A 20,503-nucleotide genomic window follows, 5' to 3' on the forward strand; every position below is an offset into this window, starting at 1 on the left:
TTCTCCTGAAAATATAATTACACATCAGTCAGATCAATTCACTCCATGTTAACATCCTGAGATCTCAGCAAAAGTAAACTAGTGTACTGTCACGAATGCAGGCTGCATGACTGTGCTCCCAGAGATTGTGTATGTGCCACTCCCTCTCATGTTAAAAGAGTGTTGGCGTTCAGGCTCGAGCCAACGCCAATTATAGCATTAAAGTAGTTTTGACTTTAGCCTTAGCATTATTCATGTGTGTGTAGATTAGCTTTAACATTAGCAATTAGCAGTTATCATTAGCTTATGTCATATGTTAGTGTGTCTTGTCTTGTGCTACCCTGTTTTGTGTCTTTTGTTATTATTAAACGTCTTGTAAAGCACCTCTGCTTGTGTCCGCACCTCTCTTGTCCTGTCCTAGCCCAAATTCATTACATGTTGTCACAGAAGGGGCTAAGGTGAGACAGAAGGGGCGGACACACGCTGAGATGCAGACAAACTTAGGATTTATTAGTAAACCAGAGCTAAACACAGGAGCTAGTAACATATCTAGTAACGAGAGCTAAACACAGGAGCTAGTAACATATCTAGTAACGAGAGCTAAACACAGGAGCTAGTAACATATCGAGTAACGAGAGCTAAACACAGGAGCTAGTAACATAGCTAGTAACGAGAGCTAAACACAGGAGCTAGTAACATATCTAGTAAGGAGAGCTAAACACAGGAGCTAGTAACATATCTAGTAATGAGAGCTAAACACAGGAGAAACCCAACATACCAAAACACATGGAGCACGGAAGCACGGAAGCACGGAAGCACGGAAGCACGGAAGCACGGAAGCACGGAAGCACGGAAGCACGGAAGCACGGAAGCACGGAAGCACGGAAGCACGGAAGCACGGAAGCATGGCACAAGGAAGACAAAACAGTTCACAATGTGTGTGCTCCAGTGCACCTCTTAAATGGAGGGCAGCTGGAGCCAATTAGTTCAAATGAACCAATCATGAGCTAGGGCGTGGCAGGAGACAGAGTGTGCTCACGGAGAGGGGGCGTAGCACATAGGAGCAAAGTGTTACACATGTATTTTACCGCTGCACCACCTGAGTGCTCCCTTCATGCTAACACAAGTGTCTTTATTTAAAAAAACTGTCTATTATTAATGCATTTCTCTCTTTATTACTGAATTTCACTATTTAGTCCTGATGTTTTGGGGCTCTGTGGTTAGCATAAGATTTTTACTCAGTAAAATTAGCAGAGTGCAAGTTAGAAGGTGGTGCAGAAACAGTGAACATTATTATTTAAGTTATTAAATAAAATTATAATTTCAGACACATTTTTATATCAGACTGCAACACTAATAGTAACACTAAATATACAAAACTGAGAAGGTGTTAAACTACAGTGTTTGTGTGATGAACTTGTGAATTAAATGTTTATTAATAAATGACTCACTCAGCTTTTCTCGATACTTTCACCACTGGCAGCATCTTCAGAAGACCTTCATGTGATGGGTAATATTTACTCAAATTAAACTCATCCAGCTCCTGATCTGAGTTCAGCAACACAAACACCAGAGCCGACCACTGAGCAGAAGACAGACGGTGTCCATAGTGATAAACAGAACCTCTTCTGTTCAGGTATTTTTGGACTTCCTGCACTAGAGAATCATCGTTCAGTTCATTCAGACAGTGGAACAGATTGATGGATTTCTCTGGAGAGGGATTCTCACTGATCTTCTCCTTGATGTACCTGACTGTTTCCTTTTTGTTGTAAGAGCTACTTCCTGTTTGTGGCAGTAGGCCTCGTAAGAGAGTCTGATTGGACTCCAGTGAAAGACCCAGGAGGAAGCGGAGGAAAAGATCCAGGTGTCCATTCTCACTCTGTAAGGCCTTGTCCACTGCACTCTTCAGAAAGTCAGACATGTTTGTATAGTTTCTAAAGATGTTAAAGAATCCAGTGTTTTGCATCACCAGCACATTTCTGTTTTTGTTGATGAAGGTGAGAAATACATATAAAGCAGCCAGAAACTCCTGAACACTCAGGTGCACAAAGCTGAAGACGTGACCCAGGTGCAGTCCAGCCTCTTTTTTGAAGATTTGGGTGCAGACTCCTGAGTACACTGATGTGTTTTTGACATCAATGCCACATTCTGTCAGGTCTTCTTTATAGAAGATCAGGTTTCCTTTCTCCAGCTGTTGGAAGGCCAGTTTTCCCAGTGACAGTATCATCTCTCTGGTCTGGTGTGGATCAGGGTCAGATTTCCCATGGTACTTTTGTTCCTTGTGTTTTATCTGAAAGATCAGAAAGTAAGAGAACATTTGAGTCAGAGTTTTGGGGATCTCTTTCCCCTCGGCTCCATCCAGAACTCTTTCTAGAACAGAGGCTGAGATCCAGCAGAATACTGGAATGTGACACATGATGTAGAGGCTTCTTGATGACTTTATGTGTTTGATGATTTTACTAGCCAGGTTCTCATCACTGATCCTCTTCTTGAAGTACTCCTCTTTCTGAGGGTCACTGAACCCTCGTACCTCTGGTACCTGGTCTACACACTCAGGAGGGATCTGATTGGCTGCTCCTGGTCGAGTGGTGATCCAGAGGTGAGCAGAGGGAAGCAGGTTCCCCTTGATGAGGTTGGTCAGCAGCACATCCATTTTTACTGACTTTGTTACGTTACACAATCGCTCATTATTTTGAAAATCTAGAGGAAGTCGACACTCATCCAGACCATCAAAGATGAACAAAACTTTATAAGCATCACAGTCTAATGATGGCAGACCTTTGATTTCTGGGAAAAATTGATGAAGAAGTTCCATCAGACTGAGATTTTCCTGCTTCCTCAAGTTCAGCTCTCTAAAAGGAAGTGGAAATATGAAGACGACGTCCTGATTTGCTTTTCCTTCAGCCCAGTCCAGAATGAACTTCTGCACTGAGACTGTTTTTCCAATCCCAGCAATTCCTTTAGTCAGCACAGTTCTGATGGAAGTGTCTTTAAAGAGGTCGTTACATTTGATGGGAATCTCCTGTGCTGCTGGTGTCCTGGATGCTGCTTCAATCTGTCTGACCTCATGTTCATTATTGACATCTCCACTCCAACCCTCTGTGATGTAGAGCTCTGTGAAGACCTCATTCAGAAGTGCTGAGCTTCCATGCTGGGAGATTCCTTCACTGATTCTTTTACATTTCTCTCTCAGGTTGGATTTGAGTTTTTTCTGATACACAGAGACTAATACTTCTAATAAACAAACAAAGATGATCAATATTTTACTGCATGAGCAACAAACACAGTATATAATTTAATATTTGAATAAATAAAATGTTTATAATTACAATATTTTTTTATTTAAAAATATAAACCTCTATGATCATAACTGGCTTATTCAAAGAGTTGTGACCAATATCATAGTTAGAATTCTCATCTAACATCAAGTACCTGGTGCTCATAAAATGTTATATAATAGAATATAATGACCAATTAAAAGCCTAGATGATTCTAGAACCAAGATGAATATGAAATATTTTTTTTATCTAATGTTAAAGTAGTAAATAAGCTAAGTACAGTCATGTGAAAAAAGTTAGGACATTCCATGAAAACCTTTGTCTTTTTGAACATATTTAAACGTATGAAGATTTAAGCTTCATTTGAACAGAATTGAGAGATGCAGTTTATATTATTAAACAAATAAAACTGAAAACATTACTTTTAAACACAATCTGTAAAATGTAATGAACAAAAATGGTAATTTATTGTGAGGAAAAAGTTAGGACACCCTGTGCCCTAATAGCTGGTATTTCCCCCTTTGACTGAAATAACCTCAGCTACACGTTTCCTATTACTCTCTGATATCGACTGGGAAAAAGTTTTTCCGGCTCCTCCATGCAGAATTTCTTTAGCTGTGTGAAGACCCCACATCATCTCAATAGGATTAAGATCTGGACTTTGACTTGACCATTTCTCCATTTCTTTCTTTTGATTCATTCCTTAGTGAATTTACTGGAATGTTTTGGATTGTTGTCATGCTGCATGGTCCACCTCAGATTCAGCTTCAGTTTTTGAACAGATGGTCTTACATTTTCCTCAAGCACCCTCTGATACAGTGAAGAATTCATCGTGGATTCTATAATGGAGAGTTTGCTCCAAATCATGACATTTTCACCTCCATGCTTCACAGTTGGTATGAGGTTCTTCTGCTCAAATGCTGTGTTTGGTTTGCCCCAAACATGTCTTCTGTTACTGTGCCCTAATAATTCAACTTTGGATTTATCTGTTCAAATCACATTGTTCCAGAAGTCCTGGTCTTTGTCTAGGTGTTTCTCTGGTAATCTTTAGTCTTGCCCTGATGTTTTTTTGACAACAAAAGGGTTTCCTCCTTGCTCAACTCCCATGAAAATCAAACCTATGCAGTCTTTTTCTGATGGTAAATGCATGTACCTTGACATCAACTGTGGCAAGAGCTACCTGTAGGTCCTGTGATGACATTGTATGATTATTGGAGACTTCTTTATGCACCTTGCATTCTGCTCTTGGGCTGAATTTGCTAGGACAGCCTGACCTGGCCATGCTGGCAGTTGTTTTAAATGTTCTCCACCTGTAAATTATTTTCTGGACAGTGGAACGGCTGATTTGTAATTGTTTTGAGATAGTTTCAAATCCCTTCCCAGACTCATATGCATTTACAACCTTCTTTCTGAAGGCCTCAGAGAGCTCTTTAGATCTCACCATGGTGATAACACTCACTTCAATAATCAAGAGCAAACCAAACAAATGTCTGAGGTTTAAATAAAACTCCAATGTCCTCTAATGATGGTCTAATCATTGCAGCTGATGTGGGGCACCTGATTCTAATTTTAGATATTTTAAGTAGTAATAAATGTGGGGGTGTCCTAACTTTTACCTTACACTAAATTTCCATTTTTGTTCATTACATTTTACAACTTTAACTTTTTTTTTTTGTTTAGTTATATAAGCTCCATCTCTCAGTACTGTTTAAATGAAGCTCAAATGTTCATATGTTTAAATATGTTTAAAAAGACAAAGGTTCTCATGGGGTGGCCTAACTTTTTCACATGTCTGTATTTAGATCTCTTACTCCTCTGCAGGGTGTTAGCAAGGTCTGTCTGGTTCATGAGCTTCAGAACATTCAGTGTGATCTTTAGCATCCCCTCTCTGAAACTACTCAGATCTTCCACATCCTTCACCTCGTGCTCAGAGCATGCTGGGTAATCTTCATTCAGGAGCTTTTTGAACTTGTTTAGCTCATTCTTTAACATGTTGATGACTTTGAGCTCCAGTTTCTGTTGAGGAATTTAGTGGAACAGATCATCACAATGAGCACCATGACGTAATAAAAAAAGATGAGTGATGTGACCATATAAGGAATGATGTAGTTAACATTATACTGAAACTAGTTGTTGTAATACATTTATGTAATACATACATGTGTGTGCCACATTGTTTTATTTTCTTCTGCATGTTAAGTTCAGTAAATGAATAAACAGTAAATGTTCATTAAAATGTGCAAGTTCTAAAATAGAATTTCACCTAAACCAGTCTCAACCATTAAAATGTGGAAGGTCTTGTGTTTAATACCCCTAATGAGTCACTTTAACTCCTTATGGCAAAAAATAAAGAACATTTAAGTCTGTAAAAAGCAGAACAACATCTAAGGAGGCCTAAATCCAAAATCAACATAAAATCCCTCACAGATTTCATTAAACCAACAGAAAACTAGATTAGCATCATAAATATTATTACACACACATATATACAAACCTTGAAAATGGATTCCAGCTGATCTCTGTAAGTATTTAATTTCTTCTTTTTTGGTCTGTTAATAAAAAAGACAAATAAGCAATTGTGCAGCTTTTCTGTCTTTATTATACAACACAAATAAATATACAGTACAGTATACATGGGCTAATTCAGGAGTACAAATTTAATAAAACAATTAGCAATTTATCACTGTGTCAAAAATACACAAAAAGCATAAAGGGTCAGCTCCAAAAACAAGAACAAGGTAACAAACAGCTAGCTTAACTAGCATCTAGTTTAGTTAATCTTCTTTTTTTAAAAATGTTTTAAATGTCTGCAAAATGAGCAATGCTTGAAATTAGCAATTTGTTCATGATCTTGAATTTGATTCTTGTAGACTTAATGTCAGCTATTCAGTCTAGTCTTGGACTTAACCAAAGAGGTCCTGCAGTCCTACACAGTTCAGATTGTCCTCAATCCCCAGAGTCTCTGAAGTGGTTTAAATGGTCCATTAACCAGTTACTCTTCACTTTTTTTAACTTTACGTAGTTCTGATCTGTAATCATCAGCCCACACTCCCATAGTTAAATCAATTTACTAATTACATATTCTACATACACAGTGAATTCTAAAAGTGTTCAGAGCTGGGGGCTCGGTTGCTGCAGTGGTATAAGGCACTAACACACAATGAGTTTATACTGACCTAGCATCAGTGGAACATCCTCCATCTTTAAATTGACGTGTATGACCCATTGACTGATCACTCTTCATGGAGACACAGCTGGGTTCAGGTGAATCCGGTCTCATACCCTCCATCACACTGGGGTACAAGTAAAGCCAAACATAAATAAACTATATAAAAAAGCAAAAGAGCACCTGAAAATTTCAGTTCAGGGAAACACTACCAAGGACATGGCACAGTAATCAGACAATTAGCTTAACTAGCAGCTAGTTTAGTTATACAGAACTGAGCACTAGCATGTTCCAACATTCAGTTATTAAAACATCAGTTGAGTAAGTTTAATGAGTTTTATTGGGAGGAATTGGAAGTAAAAACACCAAAACATGAGATGATAATGACCTCAGATCAGTAGAACATCCTCCATCTTTAAAGCGAAATGGATGTCCCATTGACTGGTCGCTCTTCATGGAGACACAGCTGGGTTCAGGTGAATCTGGTCTTGTACCCTCCATCACACTGGGGTACAGGTAAAACCAAACATAAATAAACTATACAGGTGCTGGTCATAAAATTAGAATATCATGAAAAAGTTGATTTATTTCAGTAAATCCATTCAAAAAGTGAAACTTGTATATTATATTCATTCATTACACACAGACTGATATATTTCAAATGTTTATTTTTTTTTATGTTGATGATTATAATTGACAACTAATGAAAACCCCAAATTCAGTATCTCAGAAAATTAGAATATTTTTTGATATTTTATGACCAGCACCTGTATAAAGAAGCATGAGAGCACCTGAATATTTCAGTTTTCAGAGAAACACCAAGGATATGACAAGGTAATCAGAACACTAGCTTAACTAGCAGCTAGTTTAATTAAAGCTTAGTGGTTAAGGTACCGGACTAGTGATCAGAAGCTTAACGGTTCAAACCCCACAATCGCCAATTTGTCACTAAGCAAAGTCCTTAATCCTTAGTTACTCAAATTGAATAATTTGCTTTGGATTAGAGTCCTAAACCACAGTTTAGATTGTGAAACATTTGTTTTGTCCTTAAGTTTATAGTAGAAGAGTCTTAGAAGGGGTTTGGACGGTTCTTCAACTGATCACTGTTTACATTTACATTTACATTTACATTTACATTTTCAGCATTTAGCAGACGCTTTTATCCAAAGCGACTTACACAATGAGCAATTGAGGATTAAGGGCCTTGCTCAGGGACCCAACAGTGGCAACTTGGTGGTAAGCGGGGCTTGAACCGGGAACCTTCTGTTTACTAGTCCAGTACCTTAACCACTGAGCTATCACTGGCCCTTTTAAAAGTTTACTTTTAAAAGATCATTATTACACAGTTATTTTAACTCTTGTGTAATCATTCTAAACTTCACTTGGTTCTGATCAGTAATCATCAGTCCATACTGAAACCTCTTTGGTCAAAACCCAGTTTACTGATTACTTATAAATTTTCAGTGCACTTAACTATGATATAATTGTGAAACCATTAACCTTTTTACTATTGAATTAAAAACATCTAAGTTTTTCCACAAAAATTGAGAAGAAAATTTTAAAAAATCTCTTATTCACTCCAAAGTGAGTTCAGGTGAATCCTGTTTGCTGATTTGAAAGAGGTAGCACTTTTTCCCCATGACATAACTAAAATTATGGGTTTCTTTATAATTATATATAGAGTGTACACAAGATCAGAAGATCATTTAAAGACACTAATTCCAACCTTTCTCTAGTAAAGTCTGAACTCTTGATGCAATGCTCTCATACATGTTTATTATTTTGTATAATAAACTAATAAATTACTATTAAATTATTATTTTATGTTTATTATTAATTGTGTTTCTGTTATTTTGTCCACCGCCCAGACGAGGTCACAACATCGGTGTAAAGTTACATTTTACTATCCAGACGAAAACAAAGAAGCAGTTTTCAGAAATCTCTTTATCCTGTTTTCATTAATCGTGGGTTTGTGAGTTCATGTAAATGAAAGAAAAACACAGCAGAAAAAATATCCGTGTTGGTGTGGACAGGGCCTAAATAACGGTGTTAAATGATGTTAATCCAACGATGTTAAGTTCATATACAGAAAAAGGTATCAGGTACTAAAAACGTTATCCTAAACATTTCTTTATGAAATTCAGATTTATAACATTCACATATTAGAGTATTATATTCTTATACTCACCGCGATTATCTGGAAAACCTCTTTACATTTCTCTCCACACTAAATGATTTCACTTTCACTTTAACCAAATCGAGTTCAATGCCGCATTCAACTGCTCCTCCAGATCTCTCACTTTCTGAGTTCCAAGTCGCGAGTACAATGATAATCTACACTTGAGACGATTTTAGTTAGACAAACAGAATTAGACAGTAATCAAAATTATATTTTTCTTCTGTCAGACTAAACAGTCTTCATTCGTTACTACTGAAGAAAAGAAAAACAATCGTATTCAATTAAAACAACAATTTTATATTGGACATTCGCCTGACATTCGACTTTCTTTCGGCTCGTTCTCGGCTAATAAACATCCAAATATTAATTAATTAATTAATTAATTAAATTGCACGACCTGATACCTCAGTAAACAAGGAACAAACTACAATCAAATTTGTTTAAAAAGGTTTTTCTGTTAAATTTTATTTAACTAGGGTGACCATATTTTCATTTGGGAAAACCAGGACACCTTGGAGCCGGGGGGCGGGGGGGCACATATACTGTGGCATGCACTCACTTAACATAGGCCCACGTAATCCTACAATAACATGATATTTACAGTTGGTTTATTAAAAATGCTTTTCAGTAAAAGTCAACAACAAAAACTCTTGAATTAGTTTACTCTGCACACCACCCTCCTTCCAATCAAAGTACTGAATAATTATGGGGAAGATTTTCACCGCACCGTGATTACTCCCATCAGTGCTTACACCACAAAATGGGATGTTTTTGAGCGCTTCGTGCGCCACTTCTACAGAATGAGGTGCCAGAACACCGTCAACAATAGCCTCGGTCTTAGTTCGGGCACAACTAAACTTTTTGGCTGTGTCTGAATCGGGGAGGGTCTTTTTCAACAATGAACTTGTGCAGTCCATAGATCGATAACTGTTGTGATGTTTCACTATGTGAAATGACCATGCAGCCTCCGCTGCATTCACTGCATCCTCGTTCCCTGGTTTGACAAAGTACTGTGTGATCGAGCTAGCACTACTCTCGCCTCGGACAGCTGTTTTATGCTTCTCGGTGTCCAGGTGGCTTTTCAGATCCCTTGCACCTCCATTGGACACCGAGACATATGTGCCTGCTTTGCACACTGTGCACAAGGCTTCCCATTTGTCTCGACCCGGTCTGAAAGCGGGGAAACTCTTTTGTAAATCGTCGGTAAACATACACTTGCGCTTCGGCATGTTGCTTGCGTACTGACAGTCACGCTGTCTACATTGTGATTAAGAACAGGGCTGCCCTCACTGACGCGGCTGAGGGATTACGTCACACGCAGCGCCGTGCGCAGTGCCCTAGTGCCTGTAAATTTAATGGTCCAATGAAGGTAATTTAAAAACCAGGACATTTCCTCACTTTTTAAAAAAAAAAACGGGACGCCCGGGACAGGACGTGAAATACGGACATGTCCCGGGAAATACGGACGTTTGGTCACCCTAATTTAACGTTATTTGGTAAATGTGAGGCGCATCTGCGCTGAAATGCTAATTAAGTGCTAAGGGAGCGTCTATAAAGTGCTGAGGTGTAGTAATGACCCAGTGGCATGTACCATCTAATACACCTGTATTAAATCCTGCAGTATGGTTACAGTAAACATTGACAAACGCAAATTTTGATAAGAGAAAGGTTGTAGTAGTTAACTAGTCTCCTGTACTAGTTACTACAACCACAATATAAGTGAAAAGTCCTACAGCATGAGTACAGTAACAAAACAAATAATTTAAAAAAGTTAACAAAAATAGTAAAACGCAAATTTTTAAAAGACAAAAGTTGTAGTAGTTAACTAGTCACCTGTACTAGTTACTACAACCACAGAACAAAATAAAAGTGCCCCAGCATGGGTGCAGTAGGTAATCAAACATTTTTAAAAATTGACAAAATTCATGAAACGCAAATTTTTATAAGACAAAAGTTGTACACTGCAAATTTTTGTCTTCTTACCAAGATTTAAAATCTTACATTAGGAAATTTAAGATTGATTATCTTGTTTCAAGAGTTATTCACTAGTTTCTTACATTTGGTCCCATGGTATAGTCTTAAATTCATCATGAATGTGTCTATCTTATCTTACTTAGTCAAGAAATCTTAAATTTAGTGTATTGTTGGTAAAACAAGTAAAAAATACCTTAGGAATCCATTTATACTCTTTTATTCCACAATACAAAACTAATTTCAAGATTTAGCCACACAAACTGAGTTTGATTCATACATTACATTTCTTGATTTAAGTTCAATTTCTTAATTTGAGAATAATTCACAGTTACATTTGTAAAAACATTTTTTATTGGTAAATGGAATTCATAATTAAAATTAGAAGAACAAAGTAAGCAAACCAACAAAAGATTGGCTTTGACCACTTTTCAACAGTGGAATTGGATCAGCAAAACAAACAGCCTACAACTGGCCAATACTGACCTAGCTACAGCAAACTAATGTACAGTATGAGGACATCTCACCCAGAGTTCATTATACATCCCCAGGGCCGTTCCTATGTACAAGGACATCACAGAGAGTATATTTTATTGGCACAAACACACTATCCTTAAAATTTACTGGAAAATATGAGGTGTGATCTAAAAGCTCATGCACCAATTCTGTCGCCTGGGCAATAGCAGGAACTGCAATTTCATATGCCAACAAATTGTTATCAAAATGCAATGTTTCATAATGCTGATACTCAAAAGCAACAAAAGAAGAATCTACTAAAAAGATGTCTTTCACCAGTCCAAACACAGGCAAAGTATCATTCACATCTGCAATAATCAGAGACTTCCCACTGATGTATTTATTTCCATTGAGAATTAGCCACTTCACAGAGACAACAGATTGACTGATGTCCATATTAAAAAAATCTCTAAATTTTGCCTTAACATAATCAGTATTTGAAATATCAGTAACAGGCCCCAATTCTCTCTCGGTTGCAAAAATGGGATGTTCAATGCCAATTTCATGTTGACAACATTCAAGAAATTGATTATGTTTGGCAAGTGACTTACACACATTTTTAAAATTCAACTTTGGAGCCCACTGTTTGAAATAACTGTGCTTGGCCTCAAACCGCATGCACATAGTTCTTATTAAAGGACCCAGGGATTGAATTTGACTGGGCAAATGCAACATGTAATGTTGCTTGGGTATTACATTAGTTTCGGGAAATAAATGTTTGAACTGACTAAGGTGTTCTTCAATCATAAGTTTAAGCCGTATTACTGTCTGTAAAGAAATAATAGGAGCAAGAACAATCTGTACAATTTCAATCAGCTTAACAATAAATGTAACATACTCATCGTCCAAGTCATACAGAATAAAAGGTAATACTTTTAACAGTATTAACATTTGCCCACATGATTGTTTCAATTTGTTGTCACTTGCTGTCAAAGTGCTGACACTAACAGGGCAAGGTTTATCACGTATATCAAGAGGCGAGTAAGGAAAATTCTGAATGGCTGAATTGAACACATCTAATTCTAGATTACCTGACAGTATAAGACGTTTTAACACAAGCTTCATTTCCATTGGTGCAACACCTTCAAAAATGACATGCATTATGTCCTGTGGAGTTTGCCTGATTAGGTCAAATGCAGGAACATCAATAAGTCTGCTTTTTCTATTAATTCCGTAAGTAGTTTTGAGGGAGGACTTTAAAGTATCTGTGCTTGCCTTGTCTATTTCAAGACATTGCCTAATATGCCTTTCTAGTGTTCTTCTGACAAAATTATTCTCATCAAAATATATTTGCATATCCTCAAAGGTGCATTCACAGTGTCTGCACTTGCTATAGGCAAAGCCAACCCCTTCTTTAAAGCCAGCAAGCTCATGTTGAGCAAGTGTATCTCCACATACTGCTATCACAGCTCCAAACAAGTCCATTTCACCATGTGGTGTTTCAACCTTGACACCGTTATAAAGCAGAATAAGATCTTTTATAATTCTTTGTAAAATAACATCTATACCCCATTTAGAAACATCAACAGATTTTGCAATAGCAAGGAGTTGTATTGCTGCTAACTTGGACCTAAATTTTGGATCAATATTACCTAAACTGTAGTAAACCATTAACAACTTATTTGAAGAAGTATGGGGCCCTAAAGGGTTACATATTTCAATCTCGTCTGAGTACAAAATGATCTGCAAAGCATTAGGCCTCACAGAATATAAAGGATGAGATGTAAAAAGAGACCCATCTGAAAAGTCATACAAGAATCCCTCTCTGCTTCTCTGTGGTACAGTGTTCAACATGGAGAAAATTCTGGAATTGGTCAGTAGCTGCTTTAGACTTTCAATTAGTGGTACATAGTAAAAACTTTTGTTTCTTATGGCCATAACCTTTGAACTACCTTGCTTAACCAAACAAATCTTCTGAGAGACAACTACTTCCTCTGGGCAGACTGGACTGAAGAGTTCACAAATAGTCCTATTCTGTCCATATGCTGTGGTTGAGAAAGGATCTTCGAAAGTATCAAAAGTATTCAGAACCTCATTTTGAAGCTGAGTGGTTGTCTCTGGATGTCTGTCAAAAACGCTTCTCATTCTTATCCTTAATGTATCCAAGAGAGTTGCTTGGTACTGTTGCACCCCTCCAATGACTCTGTTGACGGTCCTCTGTGAAAAGTCATAAATTGGGCTTAATTTTTACTAATATAATGTCATGACATCACAGAATTAAATGCAACACATTCTGATGCATTAGAAATAGCCTACTTTACAATTAGGCTATCAGTTTATCAATTATTATTACATTCACTCTTTCTACATGCACTTTTTAAGCAAAACTGACCTGTGACAGATGGCATTCTTCCCGGACACTGATTGCAAAAGCTGCCGCAGACTTGCCAATATCCGGTTCGGTTACAGATGTTCCAGCTCCATTATTTTCCTTTCATGAATAAAATCGAATATCTCAGTCATAACAAATGCACTCAAATCCATAATACAAATTAAATTTCAAATTAAGTTTCATAGCCTACAATACATTTTATAGCATACATTTTGACTGTCTTCTCCTCACTTCACCATACAGAAATCATAAATCTGCCTCATGGATTAAAATTAACTTAAAAAAATTAACTTAAATCAAAACTTACCTGAATACAAGAATGGGAATCAGGAGGAGTTTCCATACAAGTTTCAATTTGACTGCCGTGTGACTGTTCCTCCACAAAGTACGTTCTTGCAGGAGTAGCGGCTTCAGAAAAAATAGATGCACCAAAGTTCTCTGACCCAAGTGCAGCTGAAGTAGGTGTTGTCCCCCATGCCATTGGTGGGCATCCGGTCGCCAAATACAAAGGGTGTGTTCGTTTAAGATGGCGATAAAATGAGTTGTAAACTCTAAAATCTTGTTCACAACCATCAATTCCACACAGAACCCAAAAATCTTGACTACGGCTATGCGTGACATTTATGTGGCTGAGGAGCGATTTTATACTTAACGCAACAAAAACGAAACAGATCATACACCGCCACACTGCCATGATTCACTCCAGTAGTCTTTAGTAAGGCTCGTTTTGGTGCTTGTCTGTGGGCTTGGTTACACCTGTGCCTCCTATTTGCTAACCAGAAATATGAATTCCCTTCAAGACTTTTTTACAACAACTTATGTCGTACAATTTTGTATATGAGAAAATATTTGCACATGCTGCTCACGCCTCTGCTCTATGACCTGCTCTCCGCTCACCGTCACATCAAAATGACGTCAGATATATAAATCGAAGAGATTTGGCGCCTGATACATTTTGGGAAAAAGCAGCAGTGTTCAACAGAAGCCGTCTGAAAAGTGCACTTCGGGGTAAGCACGGATTTAACATTATGTTCACGATATATTTGGTATAGTATATTGTATGTTACAGCATTGTATACATTTGTTCCGATATTATTTAATATTTTTAATATTTTACCTGCTCTCCTAGCTTGCAGACTGAGGAGCTTAACGTTATTATCGAAAACTAGTCATAGTCAGCAAGTCTACACTACTAAGCTAGATGTTTTTGCTAGGTAGCATTAGCTAACTTATCTATATGTTTTGTCCTCAGATATCGGCTCACATTTGAGAACAGCGATAGAGAGAAAAGCCACTTTCTTCGGTATGGATGATTTAGACGAGACTACACTGTCGGTGCTACGGGGTAAGTTGTGTTTAAACTAGACTATTTCAAAGCATGGTGTCAGTTTGTACATTAATGGAATCATGTGCAGATGGAGAAACACCAAGTTCACAAGCTAACATGTTGGCATTTCAGAAAAGTGTTGGATAAACCTAAATTAAATAGTTGGCAATTCTAAGAAATTCCTGTTAAGTTAGGGGTTATTTGCTGATCAGAATGGACGATGTGTTAGAATTATTCGTGCATTCATCTCGTTTTGTATGTATTTTAAAACGATGTTTGCCGGGTTTTTTTTTTCAGTTAGTCTAGTCATGCTGCTAGCAAATATCCATAGATATGTACAGTTGTAGGCTATGTTTCAATGAAAAATTCGTACCAAAACATATGTGATGTGATACTAATGCCAGGCATGTTACTGATATTTTTAAAGCTGCAAATATTGATGAGGAGGTTCTGAAAACCCTAAGTCGGGAAGATTTGAAAGACCTCTTTCCTGGACCAGAGAATTTTCTGAAGAGGAAGAAATTATGGGACATGATTGGTCCAAAGGTAATGCGTCTGTGGAGGAACTCAGGAGGTTTATGGAAAGCATAAAATTTTATTTTATTTTAAAGAATGTTTTGTGGGTGTTGTAATTCGTATAGGATGGTGATCCTGATCAAGACCGAGGAAGTGGGAATGTGTCAGCTACCTGTGCAGTGTTGACAAGCCAGCCTCAGACCTCTACCCCTGTTCATGAAATCACAGCCAAAACGGTGAAACTGCCAGACCCACCAGAGTATGTAGTGTACACTGACTCAGAGTTGGACATGGTGCGCAGCCAGTATTTTGATTTGCTCCGCAATGGAAAGGAAAAAGTTTGCAAGATGTCAAAGGAGCTAAGTTGTAGGCTCATCAGAAACACAATCACCAGCATGGTTGCCATCCTGCGTGCTAGTCCTCTGGGAAAAGAGGAAAGATACCCCTCAAAACTTGAGCTGAGAGCAATGTCACAGAAGATCGTTGACTATTACCCTATGCTACGTGACACTTCAGATCTGCCATATGTAAGTTATTTTGCATCTAAACCATTTAAGGGCTTGGTGGATGACATGGCAGCTTAACTTAGCTTAACTTTCCTTTGCCACAGCTGACGATTTACTCTAAAATGTATAAACGACTGCAAAATATGAAGTCTCCAAGAAAGAGGCAGGGCCCAAAGCCACAAAGAGGGTCTGCAAAGAGATCACTCTTTGAAACAAGTACAGAAGAAGAAGGTACTGCAAGTTCTTCAGCTTCAACTGCTTCAACTGTCATTCTTCCAGAGAGCGATGTCAGCAATGATGACTTAAGTCCAGGTAATACTGCATTCGGTATTGTTTGTTTTTATTTTGTGCGTGTGTGTTTTCCCTTGGATTTATATTTTTGTTAAAGAGCTTACCTTTACACTGGCACTTTGAATATTTACCAATGAGTTTTAATTATTTATTTATTTTCCCTATTCTTTGGCTGATCAAGAAAATATATTTAGAAATTATTAAACTGTCTGAACTCTACTGTTGTATTTTAGAACATCAGGACAGTCTGAAAATGCAGGCAAGGCACTACAAAACACTCTTCAATATGTACAGCAAACCCAACTCAAAACCCAACCCAAGTGATGTTGCTCAAATTTTGGACCTTGAGTTTGATGCAAGGCGGGCCTTCATTGACTCAAGTGTGTTGAAGGAGGAAGACAGGATTGCGAAGATATTTGAAGCATATCCATGTTTCAAAGACCCTCAAAATGTAAGTTTCATATCTCACCCTTTTTGTGTGCTTGTTTCTGTATAATGATATCAGCTGCACTAAATGCACAATTTTATCCTAGGCAATGGATGAGCTGCGTCGCATCTTGGGTGGCACCAACCCCAAATACATTGATGAAACAAAGAAAAGATGGGAAAACTTCTGTGCCAATGTCCAGTTCTATGGTGTGTGGAAGAAAGTCCTGAAACCCCCTATACCCTTGAATATGCATGATGGTATGTTGCAGTTTTATTCCAAATCTGAACCCTGCAAAACTACTGTAATCCTTCAGCTTCCAATTTGTGTCTGCAGGACCTCTGATACACAGGTGTTTTTAATTATTTAAAATAATTTATCTAATTATGCCTCTTCCAGCGGATTTCACCATTGCCATTTTGACTGGTCTCCCATCACTATTTCCCTCACCAACTTCGCCACCAAAACGGCTCGGGAATCCCAGTGAAGCACTATTGCATGTCCTTCAGGTGAGGTTATTGTGCATTTCAGTTACTATATTGATTTTTCTCTTAACGTCTTCAGACATTTACAATTTTTTTCTTTTTCTTTTAAATTAAAGGCAAGGGAGGATCCATCGCTTTACTTGGAGAAGCGTCCTCTCACCAGTCCAGTGTTACTGTTTGATGGAAAGGTCTGCATCCTTGCCATGGGAAACGTACCTGTAAGCACCATACCAAAGGAGGAGTTCTTTGATGGGATGTTGATGTTAATGGCATACTACTACACGATGCACCTGATGTACCCAAAATGTGTTGCAACCCTCCTCTCAGTCATTCAAACTGAGGTACTGTGTGATGCGATCCATGATCGAGATGCTACAGGTGCATATAAGAGGGCAATGGCGGAGTGGAAATCATTTATTGAGAAGTAGTTGCACATGGCCTGTTTTTTTTTGTTTACTAGTGGGGAAACTCATGTTCAAATGCAGTTGTTCACTGTCTATTTAAACCCCCCTCCTCTCCCATGTCTCTCTCTGTCAATCTTTTTCTTTCCCTCTTCTCTCTTTCTCACACATTCTTTCTCTCTACTCTCTCACACTCACTCCTCCCTCACCTACCCACAAACAAGTGGTTTAATAATCAAGCATTCACAAAGTGGAAATCCTTTACTAAGATGTAGTTGCATAACTTGGTCTATCTTGCTGTTTGCTCAGTATACTGAGATGTATCTTCATTCCATGTTCTTGGGAAGTTGACTGTACTAGTGGTAAGGTGATGTTGTGCAGTTGTTCACTGTCAATTGCTGCAAAGTACTGTGTACTTCAATTGTTTAGTGTGTATTAAACAAGTGTTTGATAGTTTTACAGTACTGTCAATAAATGTTGACAGAATTTTCACTTGTTTTGGTGGTGATTTACTTATGGGTTTCCTGTTTTAATATTTAATATGTAAGATATGTAAGACATTAATATGTAAGATTAAAACCTAGTTTCAAGTCAAATGTGGTTTTTAAGAGTACCTGTTTCAAGATGAGACAACTTGTTTCAAGTAGTCATACTACCCTAGTACTAAGTATTTTACACTTAAATTTGAAAACCTATATTAAGAATTCCAAAAACTAAATAAGTATTATTTGCTCATATTCAGAATATTATACTTGTTACTGTGGTCTAGCAAATCTGTTTTCAAGTAATTTTATCTAAAAATGAGTATTTTTGACTTATTTTAAGCTCTTGGTAGCCGGTCAGAGCAATCTAATTTCAAGACTTGAACAAACTTATTTTGAGAATTCTTGTCAAGTAAAATTATCTTGCTGCATGGACAGATAATTTGGCTAGTATTGATTAACTTTATGCTTGAATTAAGTATTTTTTTCTTATATTTCAACTAGCCTTTTTTACAGTGTAGTAGTTAACGAGCAACCTGCAGGGTTATTATCGTTAACGAAAACGAACGAAATAACGAAAACTGAAATTGAAAAAACATTGTCGATAACTGAAATAAATAAAAACGGTAATTAAAAAAAAAAACGATAACTAACTGAAACTGTATTATGCGTTTACAAAACTAACTAAAACGTACTAAAATTATAGAGAGAATAGCCTTCGTTTTCGTGTTTGTCAATTTATTTATGAGCATTGTGAACTGATATTAAATCGATTATTTCCACTCGAGCAGTTTTACGTTAGCTGCCTGCACCGTACTGTACCTCATGTGGCCTTTCCCAATCCGCTCCCTCCTCACTAACACTCCACTACAGAGGGACACTCCACGTGAACGCGCAAACGGAGGCGGAGTGGAGAGGCGGAGTGAGTAGGGAGCGGATTGAGATTGGTCCCTGACGGCACTTCTTGTTTACATTCTGTTTCTGCTCACCACGCTAGTAGGGTGGCCAGATTCATAGTAACAAAAAGGAGGACATAACACCCCAAAAAGACGGACGTCATATTAGAAACAGGGGGACACGCTACTGCAACACACAGAATGAATCCAGAACCCATATAACAGAGTTTTTGACCAATTTAAGCAAGAATTCTATAACAAATGACTGTTTTACTCACTAAATGTTGTGTCTACTTTTTATATTTAAGTCCGTTCCTCGCTGCCTCCAAAAGTTTACTTTTTGGCATTTTCACCGCGTTCCTGATCATGGAAGCTGAGTGACTGTCTCAGGTAGAGATGTTTACAGGACAGAGCAGGCGGGACAAATTCAACCACCCAATCACAGACTAGCATTTAGAGGGTGGACCTTCTCCGATTGGCCAGTGGTAGCACTGTAAGCAGTGAAAGGAGGCTCTTAAACCAATGAAATACAAAGCATTTGTTTTGACATGTACCGGAGCCAATGACAGATAATATTGATCAAAAATGAAACCAGTTCACTCCAAAAGGAGGATTTTTAAGTGTCCGTCCTAGCGTTGCGTGAATGGAGGACTGGCAGCTGAAAAGCCGGACTGTCCGGCCTAAAACCGGACGTCTGGCCACCCTACACGCTAGCCTGTAAAATGATGACAGCAAAAGTTAAGTTGATGTTTTTCTCAGATTGAGCTCCCTGATGTGTGTCTCATGAATTAGTTTATATTATTATTAGGGCTGTCGTAATCGCGTTTATCGCATTACATTTTTAATCGCGATTAAAAAATTTAATCAAGATAAAGATTTTAATCAAACTATTTTTATTGAGCTGTTTGTGTCATGTTAATATGTGTCTCTGTGGTAATTTGCGTTTCTTAAAAGTGCATGAAGCAGAACGCTGATTAACAGAACAAAATAACCACAGCCGGACACGGTCATTTCAGATATCTTCCCTACACACTCGCTCCCTGCGCCCCTATAGTACACTTAACATTCTCAAAGGGCCAGACAATATATTTGTAATTCACAATACATGGCCGGTGAGACGTTAGAAAACAACATTCTTTTTCTTAGAATAACCCCTTTTTAAGGAAAAATAGTTCTTGTGTGAATTACAAGTGCAGGAAAAACTACAGCAGATACAAAAGGTGCACCGGGGCCCATGGCAGGGGGGCCTCCACAACATGAACTCAACCACTCACCTCACTGCCCCCACACATTGGCTGCACTTGCCAGGTCGTCATTATTATATTACAATATTTTTGTTAAGTAAAATTAAAAGAACTGAAACTGTGCAGTAAACATACCAGAGGCAGGAATTTGGACTTAAAGTGTAACGTCTGAGTGAGTACTTTTAAATAATTCTGATCAGCATCTGCAATTTGTTGAGGGGGCCCAACATTTTTTATCGCGTGACAACCCTAATTATTATGCTCATGTGTGTCCTTAGTCTATTGACTATTTTCAGCAGCAGTATTACACACATTTTGTACTTAAGGCTGCTATCTTGTGGACTGTTACAGTTTTTGTGGACAGGTGGTTGTTCAACAGTAATTGAATACATTTTTTAAATGGTATCTTTTGTTTAGTTTTAATTACACAATACTTACTCTGACCTTTTTGAATCCAGCACCTGAAAAATAACCCAAAGTATGAAAAAACTAAAACTAATATTAAAA

The 20,503-nt window shown here is 37.8% G+C and overlaps 3 protein-coding genes across 3 annotated transcripts in view; 1 reads left to right on the forward strand and 2 right to left on the reverse strand.

The window, feature by feature from the left end:
* LOC134328694 (NACHT, LRR and PYD domains-containing protein 3-like) overlaps positions 1-8,644 on the reverse strand; it is a 235,750-nt gene extending 227,106 nt beyond the window's left edge. Inside the window, exons 1-6 of the mRNA XM_063009872.1 lie at positions 8,612-8,644; positions 6,812-6,928; positions 6,434-6,550; positions 5,752-5,806; positions 5,069-5,273; positions 1,431-3,213 (exon numbers count right to left, since the gene is read on the reverse strand). Of these exons, the coding sequence (XP_062865942.1) occupies positions 1,431-3,213; positions 5,069-5,273; positions 5,752-5,806; positions 6,434-6,550; positions 6,812-6,924 (2,273 nt within the window). The 5' untranslated portion in view covers positions 6,925-6,928; positions 8,612-8,644. The remainder of the gene's footprint in view (positions 1-1,430; positions 3,214-5,068; positions 5,274-5,751; positions 5,807-6,433; positions 6,551-6,811; positions 6,929-8,611) is intronic.
* Positions 8,645-10,909: 2,265 nt separating this feature from the next.
* On the reverse strand, positions 10,910-14,631 carry LOC134328719 (uncharacterized). Its single transcript, XM_063009900.1, has 3 exons — positions 13,729-14,631; positions 13,422-13,520; positions 10,910-13,246 (listed from the first exon to the last, which is right to left on the reverse strand). The coding sequence occupies exons 1-3, from the start codon at positions 14,113-14,115 to the stop codon at positions 11,111-11,113; spliced, it is 2,622 nt and encodes an 873-aa protein (XP_062865970.1). The 5' UTR covers positions 14,116-14,631; the 3' UTR covers positions 10,910-11,110.
* A 330-nt stretch (positions 14,632-14,961) lies between these two features.
* LOC134328353 (uncharacterized) lies at positions 14,962-17,401 on the forward strand. Its single transcript, XM_063009457.1, has 8 exons — positions 14,962-14,972; positions 15,153-15,294; positions 15,390-15,791; positions 15,875-16,082; positions 16,295-16,512; positions 16,595-16,748; positions 16,888-16,997; positions 17,090-17,401. Exons 1-8 carry the CDS (start codon positions 14,962-14,964, stop codon positions 17,399-17,401), a joined length of 1,557 nt encoding a protein of 518 aa, XP_062865527.1.
* The last annotated feature ends 3,102 nt before the right edge of the window (positions 17,402-20,503 follow it).

Source organism: Trichomycterus rosablanca, chromosome 15, assembly GCF_030014385.1.
Source record: "Trichomycterus rosablanca isolate fTriRos1 chromosome 15, fTriRos1.hap1, whole genome shotgun sequence".
In the NCBI taxonomy this organism is placed as follows: domain Eukaryota; kingdom Metazoa; phylum Chordata; class Actinopteri; order Siluriformes; family Trichomycteridae; genus Trichomycterus; species Trichomycterus rosablanca.

What these genes read in the sequence shown, in the direction of transcription:
- LOC134328719 (XM_063009900.1), bottom strand. Translation starts at nt 14,115, where the DNA reads ATGGCAGTGTGGCGGTGTATGATCTGTTTCGTTTTTGTTGCGTTAAGT. An exon ending in ATTCCCATTCTTGTATTCAG is followed by an intron (nt 13,521 to 13,728) that starts GTAAGTTTTGAT and finishes TATTCATGAAAG; the next exon opens with GAAAATAATGGAGCTGGAAC. An exon ending in AAGAATGCCATCTGTCACAG is followed by an intron (nt 13,247 to 13,421) that starts GTCAGTTTTGCT and finishes GACTTTTCACAG; the next exon opens with AGGACCGTCAACAGAGTCAT.
- LOC134328353 (XM_063009457.1), top strand. An exon ending in GTTTCAAAGACCCTCAAAAT is followed by an intron (nt 16,513 to 16,594) that starts GTAAGTTTCATA and finishes ATTTTATCCTAG; the next exon opens with GCAATGGATGAGCTGCGTCG. An exon ending in ACCCTTGAATATGCATGATG is followed by an intron (nt 16,749 to 16,887) that starts GTATGTTGCAGT and finishes TGCCTCTTCCAG; the next exon opens with CGGATTTCACCATTGCCATT.